The sequence below is a fragment of the Musa acuminata genome, chromosome BXJ3-11 (assembly GCF_036884655.1).
Source record: "Musa acuminata AAA Group cultivar baxijiao chromosome BXJ3-11, Cavendish_Baxijiao_AAA, whole genome shotgun sequence".
Taxonomy (NCBI): Eukaryota; Viridiplantae; Streptophyta; class Magnoliopsida; order Zingiberales; family Musaceae; genus Musa; species Musa acuminata.
In genome coordinates this window covers 27,805,876-27,818,036 of record NC_088359.1, presented here as the reverse complement: position 1 = coordinate 27,818,036, position 12,161 = coordinate 27,805,876, and the positions used below count along the sequence as shown (strand labels likewise).

The following is a 12,161-nucleotide window of genomic DNA, read 5'->3' as shown; positions in this document are numbered from 1 at the left end:
AAATAAATTGGTGGCGCTCATAAGTGCAAGCTGAAAATTCAAACTGTTTCAGCTAATTACTCTGGAAAAGACAAGCTGGATACTGTTGATAAAACCAACATTTAGAATTATTTGCTATTACACATCGAACACATTTTCAACGGTTACTTGATATTAGCCGGTGGTTGCATCGAACCCTTCACTACTACATCATCAGGATGAGAATCTCAATAGGATCACATACATGAGAGCAACACAACAGTGGGATTTGGTGATCAGATTAAACCATGAAATTTTTTTTTGCTTTCATCCAAGATGAATGCCTCTTGTGTAAATCAATGCAGCCAAAGACTTTGATGAGTGTTAAACATGAATTTGGCTGTCTGTGGATAATTTTCTTCCTCCAAGTATATACAAAAACATAACGCAGGTCCCTGCTCTGCAAGTACATGTAGATGCCCCAAAATTAATCATGGACTTGATGTCGAAATGCAAAAAAAGGAGGAAAAAAAACATCATCTTTCATTCACATCAGGTGCAAATCTAAAGCCTCCCACCTACGAAATCACCATTCAACTTCAAAGTTTCCTTGCTGCCCTGAGTATGCTTTCTTGTTTAATCAAATTGGCTCTCATCAACATGGACCTTACGTCTCTCTCGAATTCCACACCAGTTTGTAGGACACGCTGGAAGGTAGCATTTCTTTGATCAGCATGCCTTGCGTAAAGAATTTTGTTGTGAGAATCTATTCGAGCCTGCAATCAATTATGAGACAGCAGGGTTATTTTACCTGAGAGGTCTCATGCAACAAAAGGAAAACTTTGGATGCCTTCCAACAAGTGACGAAAATAATGTTTGCAAGCATTTTTGTTTTACACTTTGGCTCAACCAAAAGAAAGAAAAAGAGAACTTACTTGAATTTTGTCATCGGTGATTAAAGCTTCAAGTTCTTTCTCTAACCCAGCAACACTAGTTTTGAAGGCACCGGCCATTGTGTGTAAATCAACAGAAATGAACGGATGCGTATACTGAATGATGGCTTTGTGCCGAATATCAATGTAAAGTGTTTCAACATGATCATGCAAATGGATATCCAGCAGTAGATTCGGTTTGAGGTTCTCAAGATACTCCAAGCATGAGGCATAGCGACTGAAATGCAACATCCTTTTTAGAATGACTACCAAAATCCTTAATCCAAAACTAGTATTCTAGCACTTTAAAAAGACATATGTAGACAATCTACGAAATCTTAAGACTAATTTGCTACAAGTTAACTTGCAGCAGTGTTAAGGTAAGGTAAGTTTAAGCAAACATTATCAAGACATTCTACAGGTACAAAATATAATGGATCATTTTTTTGGATTCAACATGTTTCAGAACTTAGATTAGTTTGAATCTTCGAAAAATAACAATTATGCAATGATAACTACAAAATAGTTAAACTAAGAATTTACTTTAAGAATGATTCATCGACCAATCAGATAGATAAACGTCAAGGGAGATAAAGGAAAAATTTTCGATTAAAATTAATTCACTGATAAATCAGACAGACAAAGGTCATGGGAGCAACATAAGGTTATAATTTAGATTAGTATTGATTTGTCAATTAATCAGACATCAACGAAGTTACTAAAAGTTGGTGTTTCCTCTCTAACAAAAAGAAAAAAAGGGTTGATCAAACTTCCTGTGTCTCAGCTGTTGTCTACTTCACCTCCGAAAACATACAATTGCTACCGTAATCTTGAAAGAGGTGTGCACATGGTAGCAAGATGTGATGTAACTACCCAATTCTTCATTCATGGAAGAGGTGCAGTGACTTGTTTGAGAACACACCATTCGGTTCAAGTTACACTATGCATTACAAGATCATAGAATGGTGTTATCAAGTGTATGCTCCCAACTTACAGAAGGACCAATCGACATAAGCAAATATCATTACCTGCTTGATAGATTTGCCTTGCACAAGATAGAGAATAATCACGTTGCATAAAGTGTCAATAAAGTGTCCCAGTCTCAGGTTGCATAAACTCTTTTAGTCTTGGGATTCAATGATTTTACCATTCTATAAAGTTGAAAACATCATATAAATTGATCTTTAGCTTATTCTTCTTTCTTTCATTGAAATGTTTTCAGTTAGCATACAATGCAAATGTTTGTTCAGCAAGTCAAAAAATGTTGTATTCAGGACACAAGTGGATTCAGATCCTAAAATAAAAAAGCACATGGTCAAATTAGAAAAACAAATGGATACATGGTTTGGGATTTGGGAAAAAGTGCAACACCCACTAAACTGTCACACGGTTAAAATTCTTGAGACACTGTGATGCATCAATTATACCAAATGTGAGATTTGCATACTGAATAGAAGACTCCAATGAAAAATATAGAACAATAACAGTAACCAAAATGTTGTCAAATGAAAAGCATTTTAGAACTGAGAGATTATGAGGTAATAACAACCTCTGTTGTCAAGTGAAAAGCATTTAGGCCAATGTCAGTATTACTTGCAGAGAGGTTTGCTTGATTCAAGAATAACAAAGAATCCTATCTTTGAAGGGCCTAAAGGTAATCAAACGTTATACTTTTATTGAGATTGTTCTTTCTTAAAGTCTGGTTGAGTACTAGAAAAGAAGGAAGATGCACGGTTCAGGATTAATGTTTGAAGCCGAAAACAAAAGAACTCCCTGAGCTAAAACAGAATTTTCGAGAAATTCAATGAATGCTAACTTGGTCACAGAATTTGGATCAGGAAGAGCCATCAGATATGACACCATTCTTCTTTATTTTAAACAACCTCTGTAAGTAAAATGCCTTCGGGGCTTCATCTGCATATTTCTTGAAGGTTTAGCCATTAAGGTTGATAAGTTGAATTTATGAAGAGTTAATGTTTTGGGCTTGTCAGCTGTTTATCTCCTCCTCTACTTGTTCCTCTTCTACTCATCTTCTCCTCTACTCTCATTTTATCTGTCCTCTTCTAATCTTTCCTCCCTATCTAATAAACTACACTGCATCTGTTGTGTCAATAACATGAACCTCTCAACGACCTTACTGGAACATGATCTGTTCTATAGGCTTGCACAACAATTTCCTTGAGTTCTAACATGAACCTCTCCACCAAAAAATTAAACTGTAGAAAAGGATCAACTTGCCTCTGTCCAGTCTCCATTAGTTTGACTTCATAATAAGATTGCTTCTACATATAAAGTATCTATAGGCAACCAATTTGCAACAAATTCCAACTGTCCTTTGGTGCTCAGAACAACAAATTTTAGTACAATTAGGTACACAACTTTCAAATCCTGAAGGAGATTGTTTTCTGGGTCCCATTTCAAAAACAGAATTTCTCAGTCAATCTATCACCAACATAAGCTCTCTGCTTGGTGCCTTTTCCTTACCTATCAAACAACCAAATTGCATTCAGTTAGGCTTCCTTTTCTAAATGGACCACACATTTAATAACCCAATGTTGCAAGGTTATAAAAAGCAGAAGCAGCATTCCAATTGGTTCAATCACCACATAGGCATATGTGGTATGTGTTAGCATGCACCAATGTATAAGCATATAAGCATACTCTCTCTCATGAAGTATATAGAAATACTTCACATTTAAAAAGTAAATATAAAATTAACTTCAAGGTATCCACATTTTCCATTTTTCATAATCAACATGTCATCTCATTCTCCCTAGTTATATTTTATGTCAAATTATCAAGAATGACAAAATCAAACAATATCACCGCAACAAAGAAATCAAAACCTTTGATACTATTACCAATTTACTAAAATTATAAATCATGGAGAAACAATTGCTAATGCCTTAAAGATAATAATAGCACATTTGCTGAAGTCAGTAACTGGAGTGCCATGATCCACCTTTAAGTTATAACTAAACCTAATACAAGGTACTTAACTGATGGACTCAGATCCCTATATAGGTAGACTTGAGTAATAGGGTCAGCGGAATAAGTCAGTCACAAATACTAAAACTTAGTTTGAAAAGGAGTGGAAAAAATAGGCATCCCAATTGAGTTCTCATAATTTAAAGAAGAATTAATGAAACTATGAGCATCAAGATGGAATACAGTAAAAGAATTTAAGTTGCCTTATTATGAAATGCTATGGTTTATAATAGAAGATATTTCAAAAATGTAGAAGTTCTATCTCACCTTGCATAGAAGTCATTAATAAGTTCTCTAACTTCAGGCACCAACTCTAAAAAATTTCTGAAGTTAATGTTGTCAATGACTTTGTTCTGGCAAAGAAAAGAATAGTAGTTAGTATACATTGAGTGGAACTCCAAGGTGGGAGAAAAGATTACTGGCATAAAAGAGACCTTTAGCTCTGTCCGATCAAAAGAAGCAAGTGCACAAAGTCCTCCATATGTAGCAACATCTTGTTGTGCTATCACATCTGTATAATTGTTACCCAGTTCAGGTCCTGTTTCCAAAAACTGCCAAATTTGATAAAGCCATCAATTAGCATGTCTTTCAGAGAAATCAAAATGTACCTAACAAGCAATAAATTCCTTGAAATTGTGCTAACAGGGGATGAACAGTATGTGATTACAAACAAAAAACACAATGTTAGATTTTAAATCCTAGGTACGGTGGTTACAAACACCATTCATCCCCAGATGCTGAAGAAAATTGCGCTAGTGGCTTCAGAAAAGAAAAAAGGAAGACACATCACAAAAGCAAGGCATAGCTAAGTCCAGTGCGCAAGGATCCTATTGATATAGGATCTGAAGATAATCGATAGATGCAGCCTTACCCCACCAAGAAGAGAGGCTACATCAAGCATATTTTAGAACATGCAACACAAACAATTAAACTTTATCATCACGTGAAAGTTCATTAAAGTGGTGGGAAAAAGCAAAAACTATTCACACTGACAACAAACCCACGTATCATTAAATATGATATTTTTTTTCAGAAGAAATGGAACATCTTAATCGGATATATGAAATTTCAGCAAGTAGAAAATGCAAATGGGTACAGAGAAACTTACTTTCTAGAACAAGTATTACCATTGACAATCTCTGCATATTTTTAACTATTAAATTGAAATACTCAACCAAATAAAATGATTTTGAAATCAAATCTAAACACAGTTTATTACTACTTGTATAGTGCGTCCATAATATCAATAATCACATCTGCACTCTACAGGCATTAAAAGTAGGAATAAGGATCATAAAATATATCAAACCAACAATCTTCAGAAATCCCAAACATCAGGAAAATTACCAAGGACCGTACTATAACAGACATATCTTACTGCCATGGGCCCTAACTGAATTAGCTTACCTGACTCATTAAAAAAGTGACATTAATCAAGGCATAATAACATTCAATAAACTAACCTTACGAGCGGCGAGCTTATATTTTTTTGTTTCCATGTAAGCCAACCCAGCAGCACATCGTAGTTTTGAATGGGTTATAGGGTCCGCCTGCTCTGGTGCTTGCTCTGCTTTGCTTACATAATTGGATACATGCATGAATTGGCCCAACTCAATGCTGACCAGGATAACATTTAAACACATCTGGCTTATGTGTTTTGAACTAGTGCAGTAGTCACGAGTGCGGACATAATTCTTGAAGGCATCACCAAGTTGACCATGGGCATAGAAAAAATCTGCCAAATCATTGAAACCCATTCTGATGCTTTCTTTGATCAAATTTGTCTGCACATAAATGTTTAAGAAATAATTGACAATTAGTGATGGCACAAAAGCAAGAGATAATGAAGTGCCACATAGTTTTTTATGAGGCAAGCATCATCCAAGAACTTTCAACAATATATTGATCAAATGATGAACTTGCTTTACTCAACTAAAATGACAAATAGAAAAAGAAAAAAAAGAAACAGAGAACTGCCTTCATAAGAACATACGTTACAGAAGAAACCAAAAGTAACCAATCCTTCTAAGGGGCATGTAAAATTAAATAATAGCAAAAGCTAAGGACAATCTTTATGTGTTAAATTAAGTAGCGCACATTGATTATGATCGAGTATTAAATATAATTGTACATGTTATATTTATAGTTCAACCAATCTTTCAAGTGGATAGTGGCGATAATGCTCGCCTCAGTGCACTACAAATGTTACATGTGGAAAAGCGTAATATACCAATCACGTTTAATCACAATAAATATTCTAAAGAAAACCCTAACCACCCTTTAGATCACTGCATAGAGGTAAAAGGCACTGACGTTATAATCCCCGGTACAAGGATTCTGAAGCGTGTGGAGATATCACGAGCTATCAATAGGAAATCACAAACAATGCATCGGGAAGTATAATCAACTAGAAATCTACAAGAATCAGGAGAACAGGAAGAAGGCATACGGCACCTTATAGGAATTGAGCTCGTTCTCGAGCTTCTCCTTGCGCGCCTCGGCGCGGCGATCGACCATGTCCACCCACGTCTGGTCGAGGGCATACAGCGGACCGAGCCGGCCGCCGATCTTGGCAATGACCTCCCGGTAGAGGTGCGAATCCTCCCCCTTCTTGATCTCGTCGTGGGCCATGCGGAGGGCCTCCAGCTGCATCCCCTCGTTGCCGCACCGCTCGGCGATGAAGAGCAACCGCGACACCCTGGTCCGACCTGTGTAGAGCGCAACGTAAACCTCCAGGTCCATCTGCTCACCGCCGCCTGCGGCCGCCTTGCCTGAACTCGCCGGCGGCCGGCGCGGATCGTCCACGGCGCCGCCGTTGGAGCACATAGATTCGTCGCCCATTGGAGCCACGACGACGCCCTCGTCGCCGCCGTCCATGGCCCGTGCCTTCGCTTCCCCTTCTCAGATCCGAGGCGTAAGGGATCGCTTCGCAAAACCCTAGCAGCCTCGATGTGGGCCGCTATGGATGGATGGATGATGAGAACACCAGCGTCGTCAGCATTGAAATATACGACGATTTTTTCTTTGGGTTTATTTTATTCATTTTAAATACATATTATTATGTTTCTCCTTTTTTTTTCTCGTATTATTTGTCTTATTCAATTCTTATGCTCATATTATTTCCAACGATATCTCCTAATTATAAAATTTAAAATTGGAGAAATAAGTATAAATTAAAAATATTGGAGCAGAGGCAATGGCATTAACTACATGTCTTAATTAAGACAGTAGGGCACTGGCCATGGACAAAGGTGTAATTTTGCTTAAAGAATATCTAATCGAAGTGTAGGAAACCATTAATAGCGACAGGCCTTTTCTTTTTTCCTTTTCTTTAATTTTAATAAAGTCTAATAATAAGAAATTTGAGGGAAAATATATACGCAGAATTTACGGGTAAAAACCAAAATGCCTGCGTAGGGGTATTTTAGTCATCTTGTGGCGGGTCCCTCCACCGTCCCATTCTTATCGACTTTGTCGGAATCGCCGTCCCCGGGTTCAATCTTCCCCCAAAAAGATATCTTATCCTGGTGTCTCACCCCCGGGCAACGCACAAAAGTCTTGATTTACGTGAGTTTTCCCCTCTCAATTGGTGCTTTGGCCGCGGCAGCTGGGCTTGCGAGCTTGGAATCGGTCGGATTTGGTCCAAAGTTTGTGGCCTCTTGCTGCGGGGCTGCTGGTGGTGGTGGTGGTGGTGGTGGTGCTGTGGGCCGCCGGGGCGATGGGGGCCGGGGCTTCGAGTGTTATGGGGCTGGAAGGGGAGGCGGGAGGCCAACAGACGGGGCTAGGCGACCTCCCGGAGAGCTGCGTCGCGGCGGTGATCGTCCACCTCGACCCGCCGGAGATCTGCCGGGCGGCGCGGCTCAGCCGGACGTTCCGGAGGGCGGCCTCGGCGGACTTGGTGTGGGAGACGAAGCTCCCGAGCAACTACCGGCGTCTGTTGGCATTGGCCTCGGATGAGAAGAACCCCCGCAAAAAGAGCTGTCTGGAGATATATGCCCGGTTGTGCCGGCCGAATCGTTTCGATGGGGGCACTAAGGTAGGTCTTCTTTGGATTCTGCTGATAAGATTGAAGAAACTTAGGTCATTAGGTTATGTCGATGCTTGATTACTTGGTTTTGAAGACAACAATGAAATCTTCTTCATTCTGAAGAAGAAGAAGAAGAAGAAGAAGAAGAAAGAGGACATTGATGGTGTGTAGTTCTTGGATATTTAAATTTTTGCTTGTCTTGATTGTTGGGTTTTGGTGTTTGATTTTTTTGGTTGCAAGACAAAAATCGAATGTTTTTTCTTTATTGCTGGAGGAGCAAGAGAGACTTAAAGGGCTTTTTTTAAGAGACACTATCGAATCTTGGAGATGACTATTGGGGGGTCTCCACTTGCTTATTTTAGCTTTCGTCTAATTTTAGGTTTCTGTTTTGTTGACTGTAGGAATTTTGGCTGGAGAAGACCAGCGGTGGAATTTGTATGTTGATTTCCTCAAAAGCCTTGTTGATTACAGGGATTGACGATCGGAGATACTGGAATTACATCCCTACAGAGGAGTCTAGGTATCACCTCATTGGATGTCAAATGACCAATAGCTTATTTGATTTCTAAAGGGCACCAATAACATACATAATATGTTGATCTTAAATTTGATAGTTTTTCAATTAATAAGGAACAGAGGTAATTGATCTGAGAAATCATCTGATAATATCATGTAAACATGGAAGTTAGGCTATCCTTATTTGATCTTTTGGCCTAGTGCTCTCGACACTAAGCTTAGTTCTCTCTTGAAAGATTCATGGTTTATGCTAGATTTTCTTACAAATGTGAATGTTCATGGGCAGCAAGTATCCCCTATCTTTTGATGCATTTAAAAACTACTTCCCCCCAGCTTTACATTTGTGCATTTACCTTTTGACTTATCTAGAACTGTAATATCAGATCAGTGCAGTGATTGTCCTTCGAGCACTCTTTATGAGATTAGGTTCAATTGGTTTCTTGTAAATCTTTTCAAGTTCTTATATCTGTTGTTTTACATCTAGTCTTTTTTGTTCCTTACCAGTCTTTCACGTAGCAGTTTCTTGCTAGGGAAAGAAGATGGCTTTCAATATGTAGTCTTGTTTGGAATCCTGTAGACATCAGTCCCTGCAAGCTCCTAAATTGAAATTCAGGTATATCTGGCAAGAAATAATATTTTTCGCTGGGTAATTCTTTTAGACTGCTTTAAGCTCTTGCTGGGTAATCACAGCCTAGGATTCATCTATTATAGCCTCCCTGATGTGATCTATGGGTGCCTTTAAAGCTCTTGCTTGCTCTTGAGTTTCTTTGGTACATTTCATGTGTCTTTCCTTTGACACAGAAATGTTTCATAGATTTTTTTAACTATAATTTTTTTGACATGATCTATAGGTGCCTTAAAACCTCTTATTCTTAAGTTTGTATTGAACATTTTATGTGGCTTCTCTCTCTGTTTAACCCTGATATTTTTGGCTTTGTAGTTCATCCCCTCATTTATGTTTATGACAATGAACTGAATTAACACAAGAAGAATACTGATGGATAGTATTGCACACCGAAGAGTGTTCTTATATACCTTAAATTGAAATAGTTGAACACTCATTTCAAACTACAGTTTAAAGTTCCACTAGAAATTCTGTCATAACTCGTAAAAGGAAACATTGTAACACCTACATGAAAGGCTATTTCAGTGGTTTCTAATATTAGAATATTCTATACAGAAATGGACTGTTATAACATTCTAGTTGAAAAACACTGACTTCAATTTCCGAAACTGCTGTCAATTTAGCCATCTAGCAGGTTTAAATTGAGAAATTATTTGGTTTGGAGATTTATGATGAAGTTAAAGACGATGGTAAGCTGAATATATGCATACATGATAGAAATGAGCACCTACTCAAGCATTTTGCTCTGCAGATTCCACACAGTTGCATACCTTCAGCAAACTTGGTGGTTCGAGGTGGATGGGGAAATTGATTTCTGCTTCCCAGCTGGTTCCTACAGCCTATTCTTCCGGCTCCATTTAGGACGCACCACCAAGCGGCTTGGTCGTCGGATCTGCATCACTGAACACATACATGGGTGGGACATAAAGCCGGTGAGGTTTCAACTTTCAACATCGGATGGCCATCATTTTCGATCCAAGTGCTATCTAGAGAAGCCTGGGACCTGGATCCTTTATCATGCAGGCGATTTTGTTGTAGAGAACTCTGACGTGTCCACCAACCTCAAGTTCTCAATGAAACAAATCGATTGCACGCATACCAAAGGTGGTCTTTGTGTCGACTCTGTCTTAATATATCCCAAGGGGTTTAGAGGGGGAAACGTCTTCACCACTGACACCATGACATAGATTGAAACATCATCATACTGTGATCTGCTCTCTTGTATGCCTTCTGGAGTCTTGAGTGTGCAGATAATGTATATACTAGTTGCATATTTGAGTGGAAAGCAGGAGCTGTGTTGTCTTCATGGACTGTCAGTAGTTTCTCAAAATGTAGTCTTTGAGTTGGAAATATTTCAACAGACTGTGGGATGAAACTAGAATCAATGTGACTTTGGTGTGAAGATGTGGATCCTGTAATTTGGCTTAATTTTTATGATAATTTTTTGAAATCATCATCATCCGGAGCAAGGATAAAGATGATGATGATGATGATTAATAATATGATATTTATATTGCTAAGGGGTGTTTCATTCTTCAGTTATGAAAGCACATGCATTTTCTTTCTGAAATTTTAATTAGAGTTACATTAATATTCAAAGATCATAATATGTTAGGCTACTCTTTTTCTTACTCCAATTTGTATTCTAATACTAAAATCTGAAGTTAAAAAAAAAATATTAGTTGTTCAATATTTAGCTGTCCATTTAATTTTTGTGAATGCAAGATAACAAATAAGAAATGTGTACTTCTAGAGGCATCAAATTTGAGGTGGATTCATTGACATTGTTGTTACATCTCTTGTCCCTTTCATTTGCTTATCTTTATTCTTTCTTCATTCCATTTACTTTAGCTTTCTCTATCAATTCTACAACTTTAGACCTCCAAAACGATACGAGAAAAAGGGAAAATGGTTGGGGTGTGATCACACTAAAGAAAAGAAGAGAGAGAGAGAGAGAGATGGTTCAATTTTACTATAGTAAAGTTCTATACTAATCTTCGAAGGATATTTGTATATGAAATATCGATCGTAGGCGAATTAAGATTAGTCTCGCATTACAAAAGATCGGTAGAAATGTGCATTGCTTTTGCTTCCATCATTCCCACTGGAGATTTAAGACTGAACAAGAGCTTGTGGGAACACTGGAAAGTTTGGATGCTTCCCTCCTCTTTCTTCCTTTGTGACTCATCTCTTCCAATGGCGATGTCGGCGCGTTGCTGCGCGGGCCACAAGTTCTCACAGCCACAGGTAACGAGGACTCGTGAGTTTGCCATGGATTGCCACTCCGAGACGGCGGCCTCACTCAGCACAATCAGCGCCGGTCGTTCGATTGCAATGGCTAAACGTAATGGGAATTGATAGAACGATCAAACATGACCGGAGTGAACACTTTTTCCCACGGAAGGAAAGAAGTCTGCCGTCGATGCGTATATGACATCATGACATGATTCTAATCTGAGGAGAGTGAAGTCCGTGTAAGAATTAAACGAATACGATAGAAAGATAGAAATCCTAGAAGAAACAAGGAAACGTATGAGATATAATTATCTAGTTCATTTAGATAGTGAGCTCTCAGTAATTATGATAGGACTCGGCTGACGTCAGAAGATGCCTCACGCAATAGTACCTGGTCAATGCAGACCGGAACGTCGACCAAGGCGCATTAACATCCTGCCAAAGCCACGCCACGCCAACACAAAGTCAGATGCTACTAGCCTGCCCCCTGCAAGCGGGCAGCTCAGGAAGCAGTAAGCTTCCCTATAAATACCCTCTCATTCATCAGAAAGAGGGGAGGAGAGACAGACACACAAAAACACTTCTTCATATGAAACCCCCTCCACATCTGCTAACTTGATCGTCGGAGGGGTCGGGCCGAGCACCCCGGCCCGACATTTGTGCAGGTGCGAAGCCGAAGGTCCCCTCCGGATGCACAGGCGAGGAGTTCCTACCCGGAGGAGACGGCTACACCGTCCCGATCGGACACTGCACCCGACGGCCTCAGCGGGCACGAGGAACGCCCCAGGGAGGTCCCTGTCGTCCGGACCCGAACCAAGTCGCGTCGGCCCCGAGACCACGGCTCAAAGTTGTTTCCCACAACAGATTGGTGCTAGAAGGA

At 39.2% G+C, this 12,161-nt stretch overlaps 2 protein-coding genes across 6 annotated transcripts; one reads left to right on the top strand and one right to left on the bottom strand.

Annotated features, from left to right (window-relative positions):
- Window positions 1–340: 340 nt before the first annotated feature.
- Window positions 341–6,869, bottom strand: LOC103971711 (COP9 signalosome complex subunit 1). Of its 3 annotated transcripts, none has more exons than XM_065172785.1 (6): window positions 6,333–6,869; window positions 5,342–5,662; window positions 4,146–4,429; window positions 894–1,128; window positions 537–734; window positions 341–418 (listed from the first exon to the last, which is right to left on the bottom strand). In XM_065172785.1, the coding sequence occupies exons 1-5, from the start codon at window positions 6,753–6,755 to the stop codon at window positions 558–560; spliced, it is 1,440 nt and encodes a 479-aa protein (XP_065028857.1). In that variant the 5' UTR covers window positions 6,756–6,869; the 3' UTR covers window positions 341–418; window positions 537–557. The 3 variants fall into 3 exon arrangements, with proteins under 3 accessions (XP_065028857.1, XP_009384079.2, XP_065028856.1); XM_009385804.3 differs by having other exon boundaries at window positions 341–734; window positions 4,146–4,231; window positions 4,313–4,429; window positions 6,333–6,868; XM_065172784.1 differs by having other exon boundaries at window positions 341–734.
- A 499-nt stretch (window positions 6,870–7,368) lies between these two features.
- On the top strand, window positions 7,369–10,448 carry LOC135652405 (F-box protein PP2-A13-like). Of its 3 annotated transcripts, none has more exons than XM_065173296.1 (4): window positions 7,369–7,914; window positions 8,307–8,425; window positions 8,941–9,034; window positions 9,798–9,932. In XM_065173296.1, the coding sequence occupies exons 1-3, from the start codon at window positions 7,597–7,599 to the stop codon at window positions 8,996–8,998; spliced, it is 495 nt and encodes a 164-aa protein (XP_065029368.1). In that variant the 5' UTR covers window positions 7,369–7,596; the 3' UTR covers window positions 8,999–9,034; window positions 9,798–9,932. The 3 variants fall into 3 exon arrangements, with proteins under 3 accessions (XP_065029368.1, XP_065029367.1, XP_065029366.1); XM_065173295.1 differs by having other exon boundaries at window positions 8,926–9,034; XM_065173294.1 differs by lacking the exon at window positions 8,941–9,034 and having other exon boundaries at window positions 7,371–7,914; window positions 9,798–10,448.
- The last annotated feature ends 1,713 nt before the right edge of the window (window positions 10,449–12,161 follow it).